This window comes from Pan troglodytes, chromosome 21 (assembly GCF_028858775.2).
Source record: "Pan troglodytes isolate AG18354 chromosome 21, NHGRI_mPanTro3-v2.0_pri, whole genome shotgun sequence".
Lineage (NCBI taxonomy): Eukaryota > Metazoa > Chordata > Mammalia > Primates > Hominidae > Pan > Pan troglodytes.
In genome coordinates this window covers 39,632,966-39,656,395 of record NC_072419.2, presented here as the reverse complement: position 1 = coordinate 39,656,395, position 23,430 = coordinate 39,632,966, and the positions used below count along the sequence as shown (strand labels likewise).

General features: G+C 50.0%; 1 protein-coding gene across 4 annotated transcripts in view; it reads left to right on the top strand.

The window, feature by feature from the left end:
• Positions 1-2,985: 2,985 nt before the first annotated feature.
• The window catches only part of SNTA1 (syntrophin alpha 1), a 36,101-nt gene continuing 15,656 nt past the window's right edge, over positions 2,986-23,430 (top strand). For 2 of the 4 annotated variants that reach the window (XM_009437059.3, XM_009437061.3), the window contains exons 1-2: positions 2,987-3,439; positions 7,737-7,922. In XM_009437059.3, coding sequence (XP_009435334.2) covers positions 3,130-3,439; positions 7,737-7,922 — 496 coding nt within the window. In that variant the 5' untranslated portion in view covers positions 2,987-3,129. Of the gene's footprint in view, positions 3,440-7,736; positions 7,923-23,430 lie in introns of all 4 variants that reach the window. The other 2 variants (XM_003316860.4, XM_009437062.3) reach the window with 2 other exon arrangements.

Genomic DNA, 23,430 nt, shown 5'->3' with positions numbered 1-23,430 from the left:
AAGTGTGATCACAAACACACACACCCATACTCACATACAGATGTACACATATGCATACACACGTCACTGTTTCCTTGGCTCTACATCTTCTTTCTGTGTTAGCCCCTTTGCACACATCACTCCTTTCCCTACTTCCTTCCTTCCTGTTATATCCACAGGAAACTGTCCCCCAGAGGAGAAGCCCTCTCTTAGGGCTCTTTCTCAGCAAGTTTGTCTGAGCCTCATTAAGTCTTTTTTAAGCAGGGCAGTACGTGGGGGGACTTTTAAGGATCTGGTTCCAGGCTTCGGTCTTGGGAAAGGAGCTTCAATTCCCTGCTGGTCTCTTGCCTCCTGCCGGGTCTGTCCTCCCCTCCCTTCTCTACCATTGGAGTGAAGCTTCCACAAGCCAAGTAGGCTGTAGTTATTTATCACAAGTGCTTACCCCAAATTCCTCAGGCTGTCCTACAATCTTTAAGCACAGTCATACTTTTAAGATATCAATGCTTATATACAATGCTATATTCCTTCCCTGCCTCCCTTCTCTCCTTCCTTCCTCTCACTTTCTTTTATTTATTTTTGAGACAGGGTCTTGCTCTGTCACCCAGGCTGGAGTGCAGTGGCATGATTGTGGCTCACAGCAGCAGCCTCAAACAGGCCTCCTGCTGCAGCTTCCTAAGTAGCTGGGAGTACAGGTGCACATTACCACGCTTGGCTAATTTCTTTATTTTGTAGAGATGGAGTCTTGTGAAATTGCCCAAGTGGTCTCAAACTCCTAGCCTCAAGTGATCATTCCTCCTTGGCATCCCATATATATATGTATAAAAGACCCTGGGTTCTTTTTTTAAAACCTGTGTCTCTCCTGTTTTGACACCTACCACTCTAACTTAAAACAATTCCTTCTTTTTTTTGTTGTTCTTTTTTTTTTTGAGACGGAGTCTCACCCTATCACCCAGGCTGGAGTGCAGTGGTGCAATCTCTGCTTGCTGCAATCTCCGCCTCCCGGGTTCAAGTGATTCTCCTGCCTCAGCCTCCTGAGTAGCTGGGATTATAGGTGTCTGCCACTACGCCTGGCTAATTTTTTTATATTTTTAGTAGAGATGGGGTTTCACCATGTTGGCCAGGCTGAGTCTCAAACTCCTGACCTCGTGATCCACCTACCTTGGCCTCCTAAAGTGCTGGGATTACAGGCATGAGCCACCATACCTGGCCCCCTCTTTTTTTTCTTGATGGTATCTTATGTGGAGGATTTTACCCAAAAGTTCAGGGAGGCTAAACACTGGTGTAGTCCTACTTATTTATTGCTCAACATATCCCAGCTAGGAATGGAGGATAGAGACAAGGAGCAGGTATGAAGGCCAGTTGAGCTGTGTGATGTGGTGGATTTTTCAGATTACAATCATGCTTTACCTCTGTATTTGTCAGATTACAATCATGCTTTACCTCTGTATTTGTCAGCTGTCTAGCAGAGTGGTTCAGTGCCCAGGCACTGGTGTCAAACAGGCCTGGGTTTGAATCGCAGCTCTTCCTCACTCATAAATGTGTGACCTAGGCCAATTAGACTAAATCCAAGTTTTCCCTTCTGTATAATAGGGGTGCTCTTTTTTCTTGCTCTGTCACCAAGGCTGGAGTGTGATGGTGCAATCACAGCTCACTGCAGCCTGGACCTCCAAGGCTCAAGCGATCCTCCCACCTCAGCTGTGATTACAGGTGTGAGCCACTGTGCCCAGCTGGGGGTGCTCTTAGCTACTCCAGGAGGCTAATGTAAAGATAACACTTGGAAAATATTCTGCCAGCCCTAGGTAAGAGTAAGCATTCACTAAATGAAAGTGATTATTTCTATAGCATAGGGAGTCACAATTTACCACGTGTTTTCACATTGATTTAATCCTCACACCAGCCCAGTGAAGTAGGTATTATTATGATCCACATTTTACAGATGAGGAAATTGAGGCCTAGAGCAGTGACGTGAGGGGACCAAAGTCGACTTGGAGCTAACAGAGGCAGCAAAGATTAGAAACCATGTCTCCAGTCGCCCAGACCCAGAGCCCCACCTTGCAACCCTCTTCCCACACACCAGGAGTTCTGTTTTTTTTCTGCCAGGCCTCAAAAGTGTGGGACTTCAGGCTTTTCTATACTCGACTGTGAACACAGCCAGGGGTTAATCTCTTAAACTTCCCTCCAGTTTTGAAGTGGGGATCCTGCCCACACCTCCCCCAAGCCCTAAGCGGTGTCGGTAGCTGTCTCCTCCAGGGGGCGGGGCCTGTCATCTTTAGAAGCCACGCCAGCGATAAGCCACGCCCACAGACCAAAGCCTCGACCCCCACCCCCCACCCCCCGCCCTCCCCGATAGGAAACCAACTTCTTCCTCAGCTCCCCAACTAGCAACCGTGCCCGCAAGGTCTCTCGCGGCTCAGCATCTACCTTTTTTTTTTTTTTTTTGACACAGGGTTTCGCTCTGTCACCCAGGCTGGAGTGCAGTGGCGCGATCGCGGCTTACTGCAGCCTCGAGCTTCTGGGCTGTCATCTAGGCCTCCCAAAGTGTTGGGATTACAGGCGTGAGCCACCACGCCCAGCCGGTGTCTACCTCTTAAACTCAAGCCTTGGAGTCCAACGCTCTACCATACGCAGCCCAGCCCTCCGCCATATGCAGCCCAGCCCGATGCCCAGTGCTTCGCACCAGGATACGTGGTTCTGTCTCTTTTTCATGCGCTCCCACGTCCGGGAGTTACAGTCCCGGCCCTCGATGGGCATTCCGAGCGCCGAGCCCCCTGGGCGGGCTCACTGGGTTCCGCCCCCGACGCGAAGCCCCGCCCCCTGACGCCCCGCCCAGCACCACGCCTCCCGGGCTTTTCGCCTTACTTAGCGGCCCGCCCCGCCGCCCTTCTGACCCACCCCCCTAGGTAGTCCCACACGGCGGCCCTCGGCTCCCGGGCCCCGCCTCGGCCTCCTGCATTTGCCCGAGGCCCCCTCCCCAGCACTGGCCACACCCCCGGGTAGCCCCGCCCCCAGAGCTCCTCCCCCAGCGGCCGGGGTAGGGTGGCGGCTGGCCCAGCCGGGCCCCCGCTGCCCTCTGCCCTGGGCGCTTGGTCGGAGCGGGCTGGGCAAGGCGGGACAGGGCGAGCGCGGCGGCCCGGGGGCTCGGAGGCGAAGATGGCGTCCGGCAGGCGCGCCCCGCGCACCGGGCTACTGGAGCTGCGCGCCGGGGCGGGCTCGGGGGCCGGCGGCGAGCGATGGCAGCGGGTGCTGCTGAGTCTGGCGGAGGACGTGCTGACCGTGAGCCCCGCCGACGGCGACCCTGGTCCCGAGCCCGGCGCTCCGCGGGAGCAGGAGCCCGCGCAGCTCAACGGCGCCGCGGAGCCGGGCGCCGGGCCCCCGCAGCTGCCAGAGGCGCTACTGCTCCAGCGGCGCCGCGTGACGGTGCGCAAGGCCGACGCCGGTGGGCTGGGCATCAGCATCAAAGGTGGGCGCGGGACACCGAGGGCGCGGGGTCGTGGTGTCTGGGGGCAGCCGAGGGCGCAGGGGGCTGGCAGCGCGCCCAGGACATGGAGCTGGAGGCTTCCTGTCTAGGGGTAAGGGGGGTCTGAGGAAACAGGTCACGGAGGGCACTGGGCACACCAAGGTTGGAGGGGGTTTCAGTAGTTGGTGGCCTTAGGGGGCACGGAAGACACAGGTGTGGATAAGATTGTGGGAGCACCAAGGACACGTGGGTGGGAGTTCTGTGTGGAGGCGGGGGGGTCTGAGCATGAATATCAAGGACAAGAGGGGTCCCCCGGAAAGCAGAGTGTGGAGAAAGGGGGTTGAGGCCGGGACACCAGTGGGACAGGGAGGAGGGAGTCCCTGAGAAGCAACCAAGGTGGGTGCAGAGGGGAGGCCTGGAGTCTGGGAAGCACAGGGGTGGATAGGAGGCCTGGGTGCAGGCACAGGCTGGGGTCACAGGCAGAAGGCCAGCAAGGACCTAGGAATCTAAGGACCCAGGAAGGCTGCAGGGAGCCCTGACAGCTGGATTTGGGTCTCCTGATCTGACTATCTCCACCTTGCACAGGATAGAGCTTTCAGCCCCCAGGACTGACCGCTAGTGGGGTGCAGTTAGGGTTCAACCAGACTGTGTTTGAATCCAGGATCAGCTGTGTGAGGTTGCAAAAGTCCCGCCCCGCCTCTGAATCTGTTTCCTCAACTGTATAAGAGGATGACAGAGTTGTGATGTTTCTGAGAGCAGGGCTCACCACACCAGCACACTGTAGGTGCCTAGTTAATTACTGCTGTTAGCGGAGAGGAAAAATGGAGGCCAGCAGATACTCCCAAAGCAACTAAACATAGTTGTTAAAATCCTTGCACACCCCCAGCTGCTGGGTTCACTATTCCTGCCCATCTGTTTCTCAGGGTCCCAGCCCCCAGCAGGTGCTTTGGGAAAGGGTATCAGCCTTTGTCTCCACCTTGAATACATACCATACCCTCTGGGGTCTCCCTGGTACTGGTTCTGTTGACTAGTGCCTCCAGACCGTTTGGCTTGGCTGAGGCGGTGGGGATGGTGGTGAATGCCACCACTGTGTGCCAGGTGCTGTGCCCAGGACACTAGTCTCATGATCCACTTCATCCTGGCAACAAGTGGTGAAAGGTAGGGAGTATAATTCCCATATTGCAGGTGAAGAAACTGAGACTCAGAAAGTTAAAATGATTTTCCCACGATTACATAGTGAGTGTCAGTGCTGGGATTTGAACCTTAATTATCAGCTACTGTCCCTCAGAGAGTGCTCAGGGAAGTTGATTCTTTCCTGTAGAAGGGCAGATCCCCAGGCAGCCAACCAAGAGGGGCTAAAAAGGAGAAATGAGAAAATGAGGGTGTGGGCACCAGTCTTACCCCCAATCTCCAGCATGGGATAGGGCAACAGATGAATCCAAAAATTATACACTCAGTGTGTCAAAGCAGGAAGGAACTTATTCATACAGAATTCCATTCTGCAGATGGACACACTGAGACTCAGAGAGGAGCAGGGACTTTGCAAGGTCACACAAAGTTACTCCCCAGCTCCATACTTCTAGGTGGAGGGGAGGGTACTTTTAGGAGACTTCAGGTATTTCCATTGGATCCAAATCTGGGCTCCTGTTGCCATGGTAACCCCTCCTATAGAGTCTAGCTTAGTCTGAGGCAGCCATGAGTGATCATAGCTTCAAACTGAACTGAAGCCCCTAGTTTCAGGTGGGGGAGGGCAGATATAAATAGAAACCCCTTCCTCTCCTAGACTTCAAGCTCTGTGCAGATAAGCAAACGGTCGGGCCTGTGTGGGCGTCAAGAGAGGTGTTCCAGTCCCAGCTCCGCCACCAGACTTGTGTGACCTTGGAACAATGACCTCCCACTCTGGGCCACTAATTCTTCATCTTCAGTATTCTGGGGATGAGCCAGGAGTGTGATATCTGAGGGCCTGACTTGTCGTCTGTGGTAGGGCTAATAGTGTTGGTTCTGGAGCCTGGAGGCCTATGTGCAAATACTTGCTTCGCTACTTACTAGTTGAGTGACCTTGGACAAGGGGCTTCCCTCCACACTTCAGTTTCCCTAATAGGAAACTGAACATACCTATGTGATGGGGTATTGTAAAGACGCAATGAATCAACATTGAAAGCATTTAGCACAGTGCTTGGCATTTGGTAAGTGCAACTAAGGTGAACTCTTATTACTATTTCTTATTTTAAAAGGGCATTTAAGAGTTTGGTAATAAAGATGTTTAGTAAAATGTATTAGCTTCTTTTGTATCCAAGATGCCATTCAGGCAGGTTTTTAGAATCTCTAGACTCTAAGGCTTTGGTTTCCAGCCTGGACTTTGGATTGTAAAACATTATGATTGCTAAAGCAGTCTTTTGAGGCCATAGGAATAGCCGACTTGTCTCTTGATTCCGGTTTGAGGGGTATCAGTGGGTTCCCACATTGTTGCCTTTGTGTGTGTGTGTGTGTGTGTGTGTGTGTGTGTGTGTGAGAGACAGTCTTGCTCTGTTGCCCAGGGTGGAGTGCAGTGGTGCGATCTCGGCTCACTGCAATCTCCACCTCCTGGGTTCAAGCAGTTCTCGTGCCTCAGCCTCCTGAGTAGCTGGAATTATGGGCACACACCGCCACGCCTGGCTAATTTTTGTATTTTTGTTTTATTTTGAGATGGAGTCTTGTTCTGTTGCCCATGCTGGAGTGCAGTGGTGTGATCTTGGCTCACTGCAACCTCCACCTCCTGGGTTCAAGCAATTCTGCTGCCTCAGCCTCCTGAGTAGCTGGGACTACAGGCATGTGCCACCAGGCCCAGCTAATTTTTTGTGTTTGTATTTATTTATTTATTTATTTATTTTTTGAGATGGAGTTTCGCTCTTATTGCCCAGGCTGGAGTGCAATGGTGCAATCTTGGCTCATTGCAACCTCAGCCTCCCGGTTCAAGCAATTCTCCTGACTCAGCCTCCCGAGTAACTGGGATTACAGGCATGCGCCCCCATGCCCGGCTAATATTTGTACTTTTAGAAGAGATGGGGTTTTGCCATGTTGGCCAGGCTGGTCTTGAACCCCTAACCTCAGGTGATCCGCCCATCTTGGCCTCCCAAAGTGCTGGGATTACAGGCGTGAGCCACCACGCCCAGCCATATTTTTTATTTGTTTATTTTTTTATTATGTATTTATTTACTTTTTTGAGCAGAGTTTCACTCTTGTTGCCCAGGCTAGAGAGCAATGGCGTGATCTCGGCTCACTGCAACCTCCGCCTCCTGGGTCCAAGCGATTCTCCTGCCTCAGCCTCCCGAGTAGCTGGGATTACAGGCATCCGCTACCACGCCCAGTTAATTTTTTGTATTTTTGGTAGGGACAGGGTTTCACTATGTTGGCCAGGCTGGTCTCGAACTCCTGACCTTAGGTGATCCACCTGGCAGCCTTGGCCTCCCAAAGTGCTGGGATTACAGGCATAAGCCACTGCACCTGGCCCTTTTTTGTGTTTTTAGTAGAGGCAGGATTTCGCTATGTTGGCCAGGCTGGTCTCAAACTACTGGTCTCAAGTGATCTGACCACCTTGGCCTCCCAAAGTGTTGGGATTACAGGTGTGAGCCACTTTGTCCGGTTATTTTCATTTTTAATTTTTGTGGGTACATAGTAGGCATATATATTTATGGGTTGCATGAGAAAATCGAAAACATTTAAGAAAAAGTTGTTGAAGCACTTTGTAAGTTGCACAAACACTGGTGAACACCCAAAGCACTTAATCAAGAGATCCAGGGATCAAACTATAGCATTATGAATTTTGAAAATGATTTATTTAATTAATTAATTTATTGAGACAGGGTCTCCTTCTGCCACCGAAGCTAGAGTGCAGTGGCACAATCTCAGCTCACTGCAGCCTCGACCTCCTGGGCTCAAGTGATCCTCCTACTTCAGCTTCCCTAGTAGCTGAGACCACAGGTGCCTGGCTAATTTTTGTATTTTTAGTAGAGGCGGGGTTTTCCCATGTTGCCCAGGCTGATCCTGAACTCCTGACCTCAGGTGATCTGCCCACCTCAGCCTTCTAAGGTGCTGGGATTACAGGCATGAGCCACCGGACCTAATCAAAAATGATTTATTATTAGTGTTACTAGTGTCCCAAACTTCCAAGATTTTTCTCAGATTCCCTTTATTCTCCCATTGCCTTTTCCAGCACTGGGCTAGGCACCAAGGGAAGCCTTCAGAAATAATTGTGTCTTGATGTGACTCCCAAGTGTTGGAGTATCTGCCTAAGTCTTGTCCTCCTTCTGTACCTGTGCAGGCGGCCGGGAGAACAAGATGCCTATTCTCATTTCCAAGATCTTCAAGGGATTGGCAGCTGACCAGACAGAGGCCCTTTTTGTGGGGGATGCCATCCTGTCTGTGAATGGGGAAGACTTGTCTTCTGCTACCCATGATGAGGCGGTGCAGGTCCTCAAGAAGACAGGCAAGGAGGTGGTGCTGGAGGGTAAGCACTGACGTTCCAGGGTTCAGAGGGGCTGGGTGGAGGTGTTCCACTGCTTCTCTACCTCCCCCAGGCCTCAGAAGGCCCCATCCCAGCACTGGGGGCTGGGAGGTGGGCAGGACTGAAAACAGAAACAGAACTTGGGGACCTGCCTGAAGACAGTGTGGGGTGGTGGAGGGAGAGTTGGCATAGAGCCAAGCAGACCTGATTTGCATTTTCTGTCTTCCAGTCACTAGCTGTGTAGCCCTGGACAAGTCACTTAATTTCCCTGATCCTTAGTTTCCTCATCTGTAAAACAGGGATGTAGCTCCTGCCTTTCTGGGTTGTTGCGACTAGGGCAAAAAGGTACATGGCAGAGTGTGCCAGCACCTGAGTGACACAGGGAGAGAGGGGTGCGGACTGGGGAAGGGGCAGGTCAGATTCTTTCCTGTGGGGCCTGGAGAGCTCTTGACTTCAGGTTCTTTTAGTGCCTGGGCCTTAAAACCCCAAGACCCATCCTCCTTTGGGAGAAGCCTTGGCTTTTATTTTACTTTATTTTTTTTTTGAGATGGAATCTTGCTCTGTTGTCCAGGCTGGAATACAGTGGCATGATCTTGGTTCATCGCAACCTCTGCCTCCTGGGTTCAAGTGATCCTCCTGCCTCAGCCTCCCAAGTAGCTGGGATTACAGGTGTGCGTCACCATGCCCAGCTAATTTTTATATTTTTGTAGAGACAGGGTTTTGCCATGTTGGCCAGGCTAGTCTTGAACTCCTGGCCTTAGGTGATCCACCCACCTCAGTCTCCCAAAGTGCTGAGATTACAGGCATGAGCCACCATGCCCAGAAGCCTTGGCTTTTATAGAGTAGGACATCAAATCCTTCCAGCCAGGATCAGAGAGGAGTTTTGTGGAGGAACCTTGGTTGAATGGCTTTCTCCACTGTTCCCTCACAGTGTGGTCTTGGGTGGGACCCTTGCCCTCTGTGGGCCTCGGTTTCCCCATCAGTTGTTACAGGCCTCCTGCTGAGGTTGTCCCATGACCATCTTGTGCCATGTCTCTCAAGAGGTTTCTGCTTTGCTCAGCCCTTTCCTCAAACTCTGTCAGCTCTGGAAGCCCCGTGGGGGCCTGAGGAATGTGTCTCTGGCTTATGGCCCAGAACAGGCACAGGGAGGTGGCGGGGGATGATGGAGAATAACACGGCCAGAGAAGCTGCTGAGTTGAGTCCCAGGCCCAAATCCTGGTGGGTTGCCTTGGTTTCCCTAAAGGAGTGTCCAAGAGGCCACAGAAGCAAATAGGTTCTCGGTCCTTGGTTGACCCAGATATAAAATAAAATAAAATTTAAATAAAGAAAATAAAATATAAAGTTTTATTTTATATTTTAGGTATATCTATTTAAATGCCATGGATGCATTTTTTTTTCTTGTTTTCTTTTTCGAGACAGGTTCTTGCTCTATCACCCAGGCTGGAGTACAGTAGTATGATCTTGGCTCAATGCACCCTCTACCCCCCGGGGCTCAAACAATCCTCCCACCTCAACCTCCTGAGTGGCTGGGACTACAGATGCATGCCACCACACCTGGTTAATTTTTTTTTTTTTTCTGAGATGGAGTCTCACTCTGTTGCCCAGGCTGGAGTGCAGTGGCATGATCTTGGCTCACTGCAACCTCCGTCTCCCGGGTTCAAGCAATTCTTCTCCCTCCGCCTCCTGAGTAGCTGGGATTACAGGCACCCACCACCATGCCTGGCTAATTTTTTTATTTTTAGTAGAGATGAGGTTTCACCATATTGGCCAGGCTGGTCTCAAACTCCTGAGCTTGTGATCCACCTGCCTCAGCCTCCAAAAGTGCTGGGATTACAGGTGTGAGCCCCTGCGCCTGGCTTTTTTTTTTTTTTTTTTTTGAGATGGAGTCTTACTCTGTCGCCCAGGCTGGAGTGCAGTGGCGCGATCTTGGCTCACTGCAACCTCCGCCTTCCAGGTTCAAGCGATTCTTCTGCCTTAGCCTTCCGAATAGCTGGGACTACAGGTGCGCACCACCATGCCTGGCTAATTTTTTTTTTGTATTTTTAGTAGAGACAGGGTTTCACCATATTGGCCAGGCTGGTCTCGAACTCCTGACCTCGTGATCTGCCTGCCTCGGCCTCCCAAAGTGCTGGGATTACAGGCGTGAGCCACCACACCTAGCCAATTTTTTGTAGAGACAGGGTTTCACCATGTTGCCTGGGCTGGTCTCCAACTCCTGGGCTTAAGGAATCCTCCCACCTAAGTCTCCCAAAGTGCTGGGATTGCAGGCCACAGTGCCCAGTCTAGATGCATTTTTTTGATACTTAAAAAAAGCTGACTCTAGAGTGTTGATCCTTAGAAGCTTAAGTGTATCAATCATATTTTAATGGCAAAGTTAAATAATAGAATGCCACATAAATGATATGGATATAAGAGACTTTCCCCACATGCCTCATTACTTTGATATTTATAGTCAGCAATGCGGTTTGAAACCACTGACATTCATCGAAATGTCATATTTTAGTTGACTTGAAAGCTCTTTTAGCTTCTGTTGTTTGAAAGTTTAGTCTATGGTAAAATTTCTGCTATAGACACAATTCAAATCCACATTCACACGGAGGTCCCCTCACCTCCTCATCTTTATTTTTTATTTTTATTTATTTATATTTTTGAGACAGAGTCTTGCTCTGTCACCCAGGTTGGAGTGCAGTGGCAGGATCTCGGCTCACTGCAAGCTCCGCCTCCCGGGTTCACGCCATTCTCCTGCTCAGCCTCCCAAGTAGCTGGGACTACAGGTGCCCGCCACCACACCTGGCTAATTTTTTGTATTATTAGTAGAGACGTGGTTTCACCGTGTTAGCCAGGATGGTCTCGATCTCCTGACCTTGTGATCTGCCCGCCCCGGCCTCCCAAAGTGCTGGGATTACACGCGTGAGCCACCGCGCCCGGCCCACCTCCTCATCTTTAGATTAAAAATGTATCTATCTGGGTTCCTATGTATGTCGTTTTGAGAAGGTAGTATCTGTAAATGTGTGACCTTGAAGCATCTTCTGACTTTAGGAGCGAATACTCAAGCCTTCTCTCTAACTCATGTCATCCATTCCTCCTCACTAAGCCAAGAGACATTCATGGACATCTACTGTGTGCCTGCTGTGTATATTAAGGTCAGAAGCTAAACTACACCCAGGGCCTCTCCTGAAGGAGTTCACCATGTGGTAGGGGAGACAAAACATAAACACTATCTCCTCTACACAAACTGTGTTTTTTTCTTGAGGCAGGGTCTCACTCTGTTGCCCAGGCTGGAGTGCAGTAGTGCGATCTCAGCTTACTGCAACCTCCTTCTCCCAGGTTCAAGCGATTCTCTGCCTCAGTTCTGTAGCTGGGATTACAGGTGTGCACCACCACGGCCCGGTTAATTTTTGTATTTTTAGTAGAGACAGGGTTTTGCCATGTTGGCCAGGCTGGTCTCGAACTCCCGGCCTCAGTGATCTGCCCGCCTGGGCCTCCCAAAGTGCTGGGATTAAAGACATGAGCCACCATGCCTGGTCTACAGAAACTCTTTAAAAGCCGGTGGCTAGGTGCTGTGACTCACGCCTGTAATCCCAGCACTTTGGGAGGCTGAGGCGGGTGGATCACCTGAGGCCAGGAGTTTGAGACCAGCCTGGCCAACATGGCGAAACCCCGTCTCTACTAAAAATACAAAAATTAGCTGAGCCATGGTGGCGCGTGCCTGTAATCCCAGCTACTCAGGAGGCTGAGGTAGGAAAATCTTGAACACGGGAGGCAGAGGTTGCAGTGAGCCGTGATTGTGCCGCTGCACTCCAGCCTGGGCGACAAGAGCAAGACTCCATCTCAAAAAAAAAAAAAAAAAAAAAAAAAAAAAAAAAAGCTGGTGCCTGAAATCCTGTCTGCTCTGCAATAAATCTCTGTTTGGCCTTGGGTAAGACCCTTGCCTTCTGGGGGACTCAGTTTTCCTATTGAAGTTAGGCTAGATCAGAGGTGATCAATAGCTTTTATTTAGAGTGGCAGCTCCAGGCAGGCGTGGTGGCTTACGCCTGTAATCCCAACACTTTGGGAGGCTTAGGTGGGCAGATCACTTGAGCCTAGGAGTTCGAGACCAGCTTGGGCAACACAGTGAGATTTCACCTCTGTAGGAAAAAAAAAAAAAGAGTGTAAGCGTCAGCTCCACTGGTAGTTCTGTGAGTTCCATATTTGGAAGGATTGGGAGGCTTTGTCTGGGCTCAGCAGAAAGGAGCTGGAATTGATTAGCAATGTCTACTACAGATGCAGTAGAGAAGTAACATGTGTATCATCCCAGGACTGAGGGGCCCCTGCTCTTATATTCTCTGAGATGTTTCACAGGACGAGATCATTCCTTGGTGAACCCTGCCTATGGCCTGGGTAAGAGAAAGAAGAATGTGGCCTTCATGTTTTTCCCCACTTTTCCTTAGTTGAAGTCTTTTTCGACCTATTCTCCTGGCCCAAGATCTCATGGAAGGAGGTCATTCCACTCAAGATAGCAAAAAGAGGGGAGGAGGAGTGGTGGAAGGCACTGGAGTCAGGAATCTCTGAATGGCAAGAGTGATCAGAGAGGTCTGAAGGATAGGAGGATGCTGGGCCGTGGCTGGTCCTTGAGACTTTGGGGAGTGGAGAAGGTCTGGGCCTGGCAGTTGCACCAGTCTGGAGCAGCCAGTGTTCCTGGGACCCTCTCTGGGCCTAGGTTTCCCCGGAGTCTAATCACTGACCACATTGTTCAACATTTCCCCACTCACATCCCATTACTGAGGACGCCTCCAAGGGGCCATGGAAGGATGGCCTGTCCTTTGGATGTGAACTTGGCAAGGCAACTGGATATTTTTCCAGCTCAGTGGATAGTGAATCCCCTGAGGATGTCCTGGGAGAATAAGCATTACCAGCAAACTCCAGGTGTCAGCTAGAGCCTTACTTCCCTGGCCTAAGTTGGGGGCTCAGCTGAGCCTCAGCAACCCCAACCTGCCTCCTAGAACATTTCTTCTACTAGGTCAGGGGTTTGCAGAAATGTCCTGATCCTGTTCTCAGCCAGAGGGGTGTGTTTGTGACCACAGTCTGGGCCCAAGTTGGCAGCCAACATGTGTCTGTCCGCTGCTTAGAGAGGCCCGTTGTGTGTGCAGACCTCAAGCCAGGGCCAGCCTGGGCCCTTGAAGGCCAGGCCTGGGGGAAGAGGGAGGGACAGCCTCAAGGAAAACACCCTTCCCTCCTCCCATTCCAGTGTGGCTGGCAGGACTGTGACAACAGTGAGCCTGTCATGCATTAAAAATAATGCTGGCTGGGCGCGGTGACTCATGCCTATAATCCTAGCACTTTGGGAGGCTGAGGCAGGCAGATCAACTGAGGTCAGGGGTTCGAGACTAGCCTGGGCAACATGGTGAAACCCCGTCTCTACTAATAATATACAAAAATTAGCTGAGCATGGTGACACGCGCCTGTAATCCCAGCTACTCGGGAGGCTGAGGTAGGAGAATTGCTTGAACCCAGGAGGCAGAGGTTTCAGTGAGCCAAGATCGAACCATTGTACTCCAGCCTGGGGCAACAAGAGCAAAACTCCATCTCAAAAAAAAAAAAAAAAAAAGAAAAACCCCACAAAAAACAAAAAATAATACTAAGGCCAGGCAAGGTGGCTCACGCCTGTAATCCCAGCACTTTGGGAGGCTGAGGTGGGTGGACCACCTGAGGTCAGGAGTTCGAGACCAGCCTGGCCAAAATGGTGAAACCCCATCTCTACGAAAAATATAAAAATTAGCTGGGCGTGGTGGCAGGCACCTGTAATCCCAGCTACTCAGGAGGCTGAGACAGGAGAATCACTTGAACCCAGGAGGTGGACGTCGCAGTGAGCCAAGATTGCACCACTGCATTCCAGCTTGGGTGACAGAGTGAGTCTCTATCTCAAAAAAAAAAAATTAATAAAGTGAGTTTTAGTGCTTTATATAAAGTAAGGAAGGTATAGCCCTCATAGAGATCAGGCTTTTATTTATTTATTTAGGATCTCACTCTGTTGCCCAGCCTATAGCACAGAGGTGTGATTGCAGCTCACTGCAGCCTCAACTCTGGGTTCAAGCGATCCTCCTATCTCAGCCTCTCAAGTAGCCGGGACAACGGCATGTGCTACCACACCTGCCTAATTAAAAAAAATTAATAGAAACAGGGTCTCCCTGTGTTGTCCAGGCTAGTCTTGAACTCCTGGGCTCTAGCAGTCCTCCCAAAGTGCTGGGGTTACAGGCATGAGCCACTGTGCCTGATCCTGTTATTGTTTTCTTTAGTAAACTGGAAGCTGTTTGAGGGCAGGAACCACGTATAGCTTGTCTCTCAGCCCCCAGGTCTGGCACTGAGCACAACATACATTAGATCTTGGTGAGTGTTTGGAGACTGATCAGTGGGGTATATCTTGAACCCTTTCTACTTTACCTTTCACCTTTTCAATTGCTGTTGACTTTCCTAAATGTTTAAGATGGGACTTGAGAATCATGCTGAGCTTGACTGACTCTTGAGCTTTTCTGTTCTGAGTCCTCAGAACTCTAAGGCCAGCTCCCTACTGGCTCTTCCCAGGAAGATGGCCACTGCCAGGTGTCCTGCCTTTGATCTGGCTTGATGCATCACCACTGTCAAAAGCGGGATGTCATTCTGGATGTAGCTAATTTGGGGCCACCCTGTTTCAACTTAGCTGAGTCATGCTGTGCCCCAGAGATGCTGGAGGGACCCCTGTCCCAGGAAGAGGGCATGAATGGAACTCCTGTTCAGTTCTCCCACGGCCGCAAAGACCTGTTGTTCTGACCATTGTTCTCAGGGAAAAGTTTACTTGGCTGCGCACACGCATAGCTTTGGACCATGTGACTCCCCACAAACAAAACTTGGCTTAATCCAGCCCTGGCCTGTTCCCCGGACCTTGATTAAAATGTCTTGTGGGCCTCTGGAGGCAGGTTCTGGCCCTGACGAGCTGTGTGACCCTGGCTGCTGCTGGTGGTGGAGGAAATAATAGTGATAATAATCAGGATGGTAGCATCTGCTGCTTATTGAGCATCCACACTGTGCTCAACACCATGAGCACCTACTGTGCTAAGTCCCTTCCCTATGCTTGTTTTTTTCTTTGAGATGGAGTCTCGCTCCATTGCCCAGGCTGGAGTACAGTGGCACGATCTCGGCTCACTGCAACCTCCACCTCCCTGGTTCAAGCGATTCTCCTACTTCAGCCTCCCGAGTAGCTGGGACTACAGGCTCGTGCCACCATGCCTGGCTAATTTTTTGTATTTTTAGTAGAGATGGGGTTTCACCACGTTGGCCAGGCTGGTCTCGAACTCCTGACCTCAGGTGATCCACCCGCCTCGGCCTCCCAAAGTGCTGGGATTACAGGTGTGAACCACCGTGCCCGGCCCTTCCCTATGTTATTTAATTGAATCCTCAATGTCATCCCTGCGAATTAGGTACATTGTTCATTGTATAGATGAGAACACTGAAGCTCAGAGAGGTGACATTACTTGCCCAAGGTCACAGTGTGGCAGAGATGGAATATGAGCTCAGGTCTTTCAGATGCCAAAACTCATATATATATATTTTAATCAAAAACAAAAATTTTGTAAGAGACAGGGTCTCACTCTGTCATGCAGGCTGGAATGCAGTTGCATGATCATGGCTCACTGTAGCCTCGACTTCCTGGGCTCAAGTGATCCTCCCACCACAGCCTCTCCAGTAGCTGGGACTACAGGCATGTGCCACCATACCCAGCTATTATTGTTTTGATTTTTTGTAGAGACAGGGTCTCACTATATTGTCCAGGCTGGTCTCAAACTCCTGGACTCAAGTGATTCTCCTGCCTCAGCCTCCTGACGTGCTGGGATTACAGGTGTGAGCCAGTGTGCCTGGCTGAAAACCCATATTCTTTTTTTTTTTTTTGAGACGGAGTCTCGCTCTGTTGCCCAGGCTGGAGTACAGTGGCGTGATCTCGGCTCACTGCAATCTGCGCCTCCCCAGTTCAAGTGATTCTTCTGCCTCAGTCTCTAAAGTAGCTGGGATTACAGGCATGCACCACCACACCTGGCTAATTTTTGTATTTTTAGTAGAGATGAGATCTCACCATGTTAGCCAGGCTGGTCTCAAATTCCTGACCTCAGGTGATCCACCCTCCTCTGCCTTCCAAAGTGCTGGGATTTACAGGTGTGAGCCACTGCGCCCTGCGAAAACTCATTTTCTTAAATACTTATCTGCACTACAGGTTATGTCACTTCTCTGAGACTCAGTTTACTCACCCATTAAATAAAGATACTATGACTGGGTGCGGTGGCTCCCACCTGTTATCCCAGCACTTTGGGAGGCTGAGGCGGGTGGATCACCTGAGGTCAGGAGTTCAAGACTAGCCTGGTCAACATGGTGAAACCCCGTCTCTACTAAAAATACAAAATTTAGCGCGTGCCTGTAGTCCCAGCTACTCAGGAGGCTGAGGCAGGAGAATTGCTTGAGCCCAGGAGGTGGAGGTTGCAGTGAGCTGAGATCACGCCACGGCACTCCAGCCTGGGCGACAGAGTGAGACTCCGTCTCAAAAAAAAAAAAAAAGAAAAAAGTAATAAAAATGAACATAAATAAGGATATTAATTCATCTCATCAAATTGGTGAAATAAGGTGAAGGTGTGTTCGAGAGAGTTGAGCTTGGCCCCAATATATAGTAGGCGCTCAATAAGTACTGCTTTCTCCCATCACTAAGATTCTAGAACCCTGAATCTAGGCTTCCGAGTTGATACGAGCATTATCTCTGAACTATGGCTTGTATGGCTTGGTATGTGGTGGTATATTTTTGAAAAATAAACTAGATTTTTTAGAAAATTTAAAAAGTAATACATACTCATTCAAAAATATCCAGCTTAGCCTGAGCAACATAGCGAAACCCTGTCTCTCCAAAAAAAAAGTTACAAAAATTAGCCAGGCATGGTGGCACATTCCTGTAGTCCCAGCTACTTGGGATGCTGAGGCTGAAGGATCATTTGAGCCTGGGATGTGGAGGATGGAGTGAGCTGAGATTGTGCCATTGCACTCCAACTTGGGTGACAGAGTGAGACCCTGTCTCGAAAAAAAAAAAGTGGCTCATGCCTATAATTCCAGCACTTTCAGAGGCTGAGGTGGGAGGATTCCTTGAGACCAGGAGTTCGAGACTAGCCTAGGCAACATGGCAAGACCTTGTCTTTACAATTTTTTTGTTTTTGTTTTTGTTTTTTTGAGATGGAGTTTCTCTCTTGTTGGCCAGGCTGGAGTGCAATGGCATGATCTCGGCTCACTGCAACCTCTGCCTCCTGGGTTCAAGCGATTCTCGTGCCTCAGCCTCCCGAGTAGCTGGGATTACAGGCGCGCACCAACACATCTGGCTAATTTTTGTATTTTTAGTAGAGATGGGGTTTCGCCACTCCTGCCCTCAGGTGATCCACCTGCCTCGGACTCCCAAAGTGCTAGGATTACAGGCATGAGCCACTATGCCTGACCCAATTTTTTTTTTTTTTTTTTTTTTTTTAGGTGGAGTCTCACTGTGTTACCCAGGCTGGAGTGCAGTGGACTATCTTGGCTCAATCAAACCTCCACCTCCTGGGTTCAAGCAATTCTCCTACCTCACCTTCTCAAGTAGCTGGGATCACAGGCATGTGCCACCATGCCTGCCTAATTTCTGTATATAGTATAGGTGGGGTTTCACCATGTTGGCCAGGTCTCAAACTCCTGACCTCAAGTGATCTGCCTAAGGCCTCCCAAAGTCCTGGGATTACAGGCATAAGCCACCGTGCCTGGCCTACAAAAAATTTTTGTTTTTTTTGAGACCGAGTCTTGCTTTGTTGCCCAGGTTGCAGTGCAGTGGTACGATCTTGGCTCACTGCAACCTTTGCCTCCCAGGTTCAAGCAGTTTTCCTGCCTCAGCCTCCCAAGTAGCTGGGATTATAGGCGCCTGCCACCACACCTGGCTAATTTTTGTGTTTTTAGTAGGGATGGGGTTTCACTGTCTTGGTCAGGCTGGTTTTGAACTCCTGACCTCAAGCAATCCACCTGCCTCGGCCTCCCAGAGTGCTGGAATTACAGGCGTGAGCCACTGTGCCTGGCCAAAAATTTTTTTAAAAATTAGCTGGGCATAGTGTTGTGCATCTGTAATCCCAGCTACTCAGGAGGCTGGGTAGGAGGATTGCTTGAGCCCAGGAGTTCAAGGCTGTACCCAAACTATGATTATGCCACTGTACTCTAATCTGGGCAACAAAGCAAGACACTGTCTCTTAAAAAAAAAATTACCAATGAGAGTGTAAAGGGATCATCTTATAGAGATAACCAGTGTTGATACTTTCACACATTTTCTTCCAGAAAGTTTCCATATTTGCTTTTATCATGTAATAAGTTGAGAACATGTAAGTCTCATTCTTTTTTATCTTTTAATATTTTTTATTTTATAATTTTTTTGAGACAGTGTCTCACTCTGTTGCCCAGGTTGGAGTGCAGTGGCATAATCATTGCTCACTGCAGCCTCGACCTCCTGGATTCAAGCGACCCTCCCATCTCAGCCTCCTGAATAGCTGGGACTACAGGTGCACACCACCACACCCAGCTAAATTTTTGTGCTTTTTGTGGAGATGGGATTTCGCCATGTTGCCCAGGCTGGTCTTGAACTACTGAGCTCAGGTGATCTGCCCACCATCGGCCTCCCAAAGTGCTGCGATTACACGTGTGAGCCACTGTGCCCGGCCCCTCATTCTTTTTAATGGTTATGTGGTGTCCCATTATTGGGCTGGAGGACTACACATCTGTAGTCCTATTTACTCCTGAAGCTGAGGTTAGAGGATTGTTTGAGGCCAGGAATTCGAGGCCGGAGTGCACTATGATGCACCTGTGAACAGCCACTGCACTCCAGCTTGGACAACATAGCAAGACCCCATGTCTACAAATTAAAAAAAAAATCCCATGGATTTGTTTATTCATGTAACATATATTTACTGAGCTCCTGCTCTGTGCCAGGACTAGATGCAGGCACCAAGGATATAGCTGTGAACAAGACTGAGTAGTGAGTGTCTGCCAGTCAGGGAGTTCACATCTTGTTTTTAGCAGCCCCTATTCATGAATATTCATGTTGTCCCTAGCCTCTTGCAGGATGGACAATAGCGCTATAAGCCTTCTGTGCACCTGTGAGCACTCATCTGAAGGGTGGTTCTTGGAAGGGTTGCTGTTAGGTCAAAAGGGTCACATGCTTTTGGGATTTTGTATAGGTTGTAACCCCTGTACTACTCAAGGGTGTGGTAAGGTGAGATTTTATCCCCCAAAGTGTGGCAACCCCTGGGCTCTGCTGGTCATCCCTGTTATAGGGCCTGCCAGAGTCTGGGGACTATTTATAGTTCAGCCTTGCTAGACCAGCAAGACCTTAAAGGTCATCCCTTCCAGGGCCTGTTGGAATCCCAAGTCCTCTTCACACCATCCTGGGTGGATGGGTGGGCAGCTGGAACTTGAATCCTCAAGTTCAAGTTGAGGGTTGACATATCAGTGCCCATTATATAGGCAAAGAAACTGAGGCTCAGAGAGACCTTGCCTCATGCAAGTGATATTACGGGGCCTGGATTCAAATCCTTGTCTGTCTGTCATCACATTACATGCCTATCCCCTTATACTGTCACACTAGGAACAGCAGCAGAAATCATAACCACACTGCTGTCTCCAGACAGCCCTGTTCTATGCCAGGCAGGAGAAGGTGCTTTACAGGTATTGAATCTTTCACTTATTTATTTATTTTTAAATTGGCTTTTTTTTTTTTTTTTTTGAGACAGGGTTTCTCTCTGTCACCCAGGCTAGAGTACAGTGGCACAATCACAGCTCACTTTAGCCTCAACCTCCTGGGCTCAAGTGATCCTCCCACCTCAGCCTCCTGAGTAGCTGGGATTATAGGTGTGCACCACCACACCTGGCTAATTTTGTGTATTTTTGGTAGAGACGGAGTTTTGCCATGTTGGCCAGGCTGCTCTTAAACTCCTGGGCTCAAGCGATCGTCCTGCCTTGGACTCCCAAAGTGCTCACAGGTGTGAGCCACTGAGCCCAGACGAATCTTTTTTTTTGTTTTTGTTTGTTTGTTTGAGATGTCTGTCACCCAGGCTGGAGTGCAATGTCACGATCTTGGCTCACTGCAACCTCATTGCCTCCCGGGTTCAAGTGATTCTCCTGCCTCAGCCTCCCAAGTAGTTGGGATTACAGGTGTCTGCCACCATGCCTGACTAATTTTTGTATTTTTAGGAGAGACGAGGTTTCATCATGTTGGCCAGGCTGGTCTCGAACTCCTGACCTCAAGTGATCCGCCCGCCTCGGCCACCCAAAGTGCTGGGATTACAGGCATGAGCCACTGTGCCCAACCTGCAGCTGAATCTTTTTTTTTTTTTTTTTGTGACGGAGTCTCGCTCTGTCACCCTGGCTGGAGTGCAGTGGGGCGATCCTGGCTCACTGCAACCTCTGCCTCCTGAGTTCAAGCAATTCTCCTGCCTCAGCCTCCCAAGTAGCTGGGATTACAGGTGTGTGCCACCACACCTGGCTAATTTTTTTGTATTTTTAGTAGAGACAGGGTTTCACCATGTTGGCCAGGCTGGTCTTGAACTCCTGCCCTCAGGTGATCTGCCCACCTCGGCCTCCCAAACTGCTGGGATTACAGGCGTGAGTCACTGCGCCTGGCCCAGCTGAATCTTTTAATACCCTTTAAAGTAGATATATTTTACTTCTATTTTTACTTTTATTTTTTTTAATGTTTTATTGATTGATTGATTGAGACGGAGTCTTGCTCTGTCATGCAGGCTGGAGTGCCATGGTACGATCTTGGCTCACTGCAACCTCTGTCTCCCTGATTCAAGCGATTCTCCTGCCTCAGCCTCCCAAGTAGCTGGGATTATAGGCATGTACCACCATGCCTGGCTAATTTTTTTTTGTATTTTTAGTGGAGATAGGGTTTCACCATGTTGGCCAGGCTGGTCTCGAACTTCTGACCTCAGGTGATCTGCCCGCCTCGACCTCGTGAAGCACTGGGATTATAGGCGGGAGCCAGTGTGCCCGGCCCTTCCATTTTTAAAATAAGGAAACAGAGGCTCGCAGAGGTCAAGTCACTTGTCCAAGGTCACAGAGCAAGGACGTTATTACAAGCCTGCCTCACTCCAGGGCCCACTTTCTTTCTTTCCTTTTTGTTTTAGACAGGTTCTCACTGTGTGGCCCAGGCTGGAGTGCTGTGGCACAATCATGGCTCACTGCAACCTCTGCCTTCCAGGCTCAAGTAATCCTCCCATCTCAGCCTCCCTAGTAGGTAGGACTATAGCTGCACACTACCACACCTGGCTAATTTTTTGTATATTTAGTAGAGATGGGGTTTCGCTATGTTGCCCAGGCTGGTCTTGAACTCCTGGGCTCAAAAGATCCCCCTGCCTCGGCCTCCCACAGTGCTGGAATTATAGGCGTGAGCCACCATGCCCGGCCCCAGACCCACTTTCAATGTTTTTGCTCCACACTGAGAAGCCCCAGGGCTTTCAGTGTTTATTCATCTAACACATTTTTTTCTTTTATTTACTTATGTACTTATTTATAGATACAGGGTCTTGTTCTGTCACCCAGGCCGGAGTGTAGTTGCATGATCATAGCAGCCTTGACCTCCCTGGCTCAAGTGATCCTCCCATCTCAGCCTCCTGAGTAGCTGGGGCTACAGGTGTGCTCTACCATGCCCGGCTAATTTTTTTTTTTTGAGATGGAGTCTCGCTCTGTCACCTAGGCTGGAGTGCAGTGGCGTGATCTCGGCTCACTGCAACCTCTGCTTCCTGGGTTCAAGCGATTCTCCTGCCTCAGCCTCCCGAGTGGCTGGGACTACAGGTGCGTGCCACCACTTCTGGCTAATTTGTTGTAGTTTTAGTAGAGACGGGGTTTCACCGTGTTAGTCAGGATGGTCTTAATCTCCTGACCTTGTGATCTGCCCGCGTCGGCCCCCCAAAATGCTGGGATTACAGGCACGAGCCACTGTGCCCGGCCTAGTTTTTAAAAATTTTTTGTAGGCCAGGCACGGTGGCTCATACCTGTAATCCCAGCACATTGGAGGTTGAGATGGGTGGGTTGCTTGAGCCCAGGAATTTGAGACTAACCTGGGCAACATGACAAAACCCCATCTCTACAAAAAATAAAAAAATTAGCCAGGCATAATAACATGAGCCTCTGATCCCAGCTACTCGGAAGGCTGAGGTGGGAGGATCGCTTAAGCCTAGGAGGTCAAGACTGCAGTGAGCTGTGATCATACCACCGCACTCCAGCCTGGGTGAGAGTGAGTCCCTGTCTCGAAATTTTTTTTTTTTAATTTTTTCAAGACAGGGTCTCCCTATGTCACCCAGGCTGGTTTCAAACTCCTGGGCTCAAGCAATCCTCCCACCTAAGGCTTCCAAAGTCCTGAGATTACAGGTGTGAGCCACTGTGCCTGGCCCAGATTTCTTTTACTGCTTACTTGGTATATGTCAGGTACTATTTTCTTTTTTTTTCTTTCTTTCTTTTTTTTTTTTGAGATGGCGTTTCACTCTTGTTGCCCAGGCTGGAGTGCAATGGTACAATCTTGGCTCACTGCAACCTCTGCCTCCCACGTTCAAGCCACTCTCCTGCCTCAGCCTCCCAAGTAGTTGGGATTACAGGCATGCGCAACCACATCCAGCTAATTTTGTATTTTTAGTAGAGACAGGGTTTCACCATGTTGGTCAGGCTGGTCTCCAACTCCCGACCTCAGGTGATCCACTCGCCTCGGCCTCCCAAAGTGTTGGGAATACAGGTGTGAGCCACCGCGCCCGGCCGTCAGGTACTATTCTTGATGGTGAGGATACCCTAGTGAACTGGAAAACAGGGCAGCCCCTGCTCTCCGGGAACTGACATTCTGGTTAGGGGAGAAAGGCCATGGGCTAGTAAACAAATGGCTCTATCATCTAATTTCAAGCAGCGGTAAGTAAATGACCACCCACTGAACAGACAAGGAACAGCTTGAGCTTAGAGGACAGGCTTCCCTTCAGCCAGGACATTCAGTCACAGACATTTATTAAGCACTGGGATAAGTACTGGAGATCCTGTTGCCCAAACAGATGTGTTCCCTTCTCTCAGCAACGCATATGTGACCCCCAGTCCACTTATACTGGGCCTGATGAGTGATCCTGCCCTGTTTCTCTTCCATGTGTTTCCAGTGGAATCTATTCCTGGCTCTTTGGGGCCAGAGCCAGATCCTGGCTTCCCTCCTTGGCAGAGCTGGAGCTCCCTGGAAATTGGGGCCTCTGTTTATAGGTGCCTCAGCTTCCCTGAGGAGGAAGGGCCCATGTGTCACTGCTTATCAGGCTCCCAGGCCGGGGCTTGGCTGGGGAGGGTGGGGGCACTGGCCGGGCCTATCTTTGGAGTCTCGAGAATGCTGGCCACAGGGCTGTGGTCGTGCCCTCAGCTCTCTAGGCCATAGGCTTTGGCAGCCCCACCCTGCCTTGTCGGGTGACTCAGGCAGAAATCAGAGAGGGGAGGAGGCCTC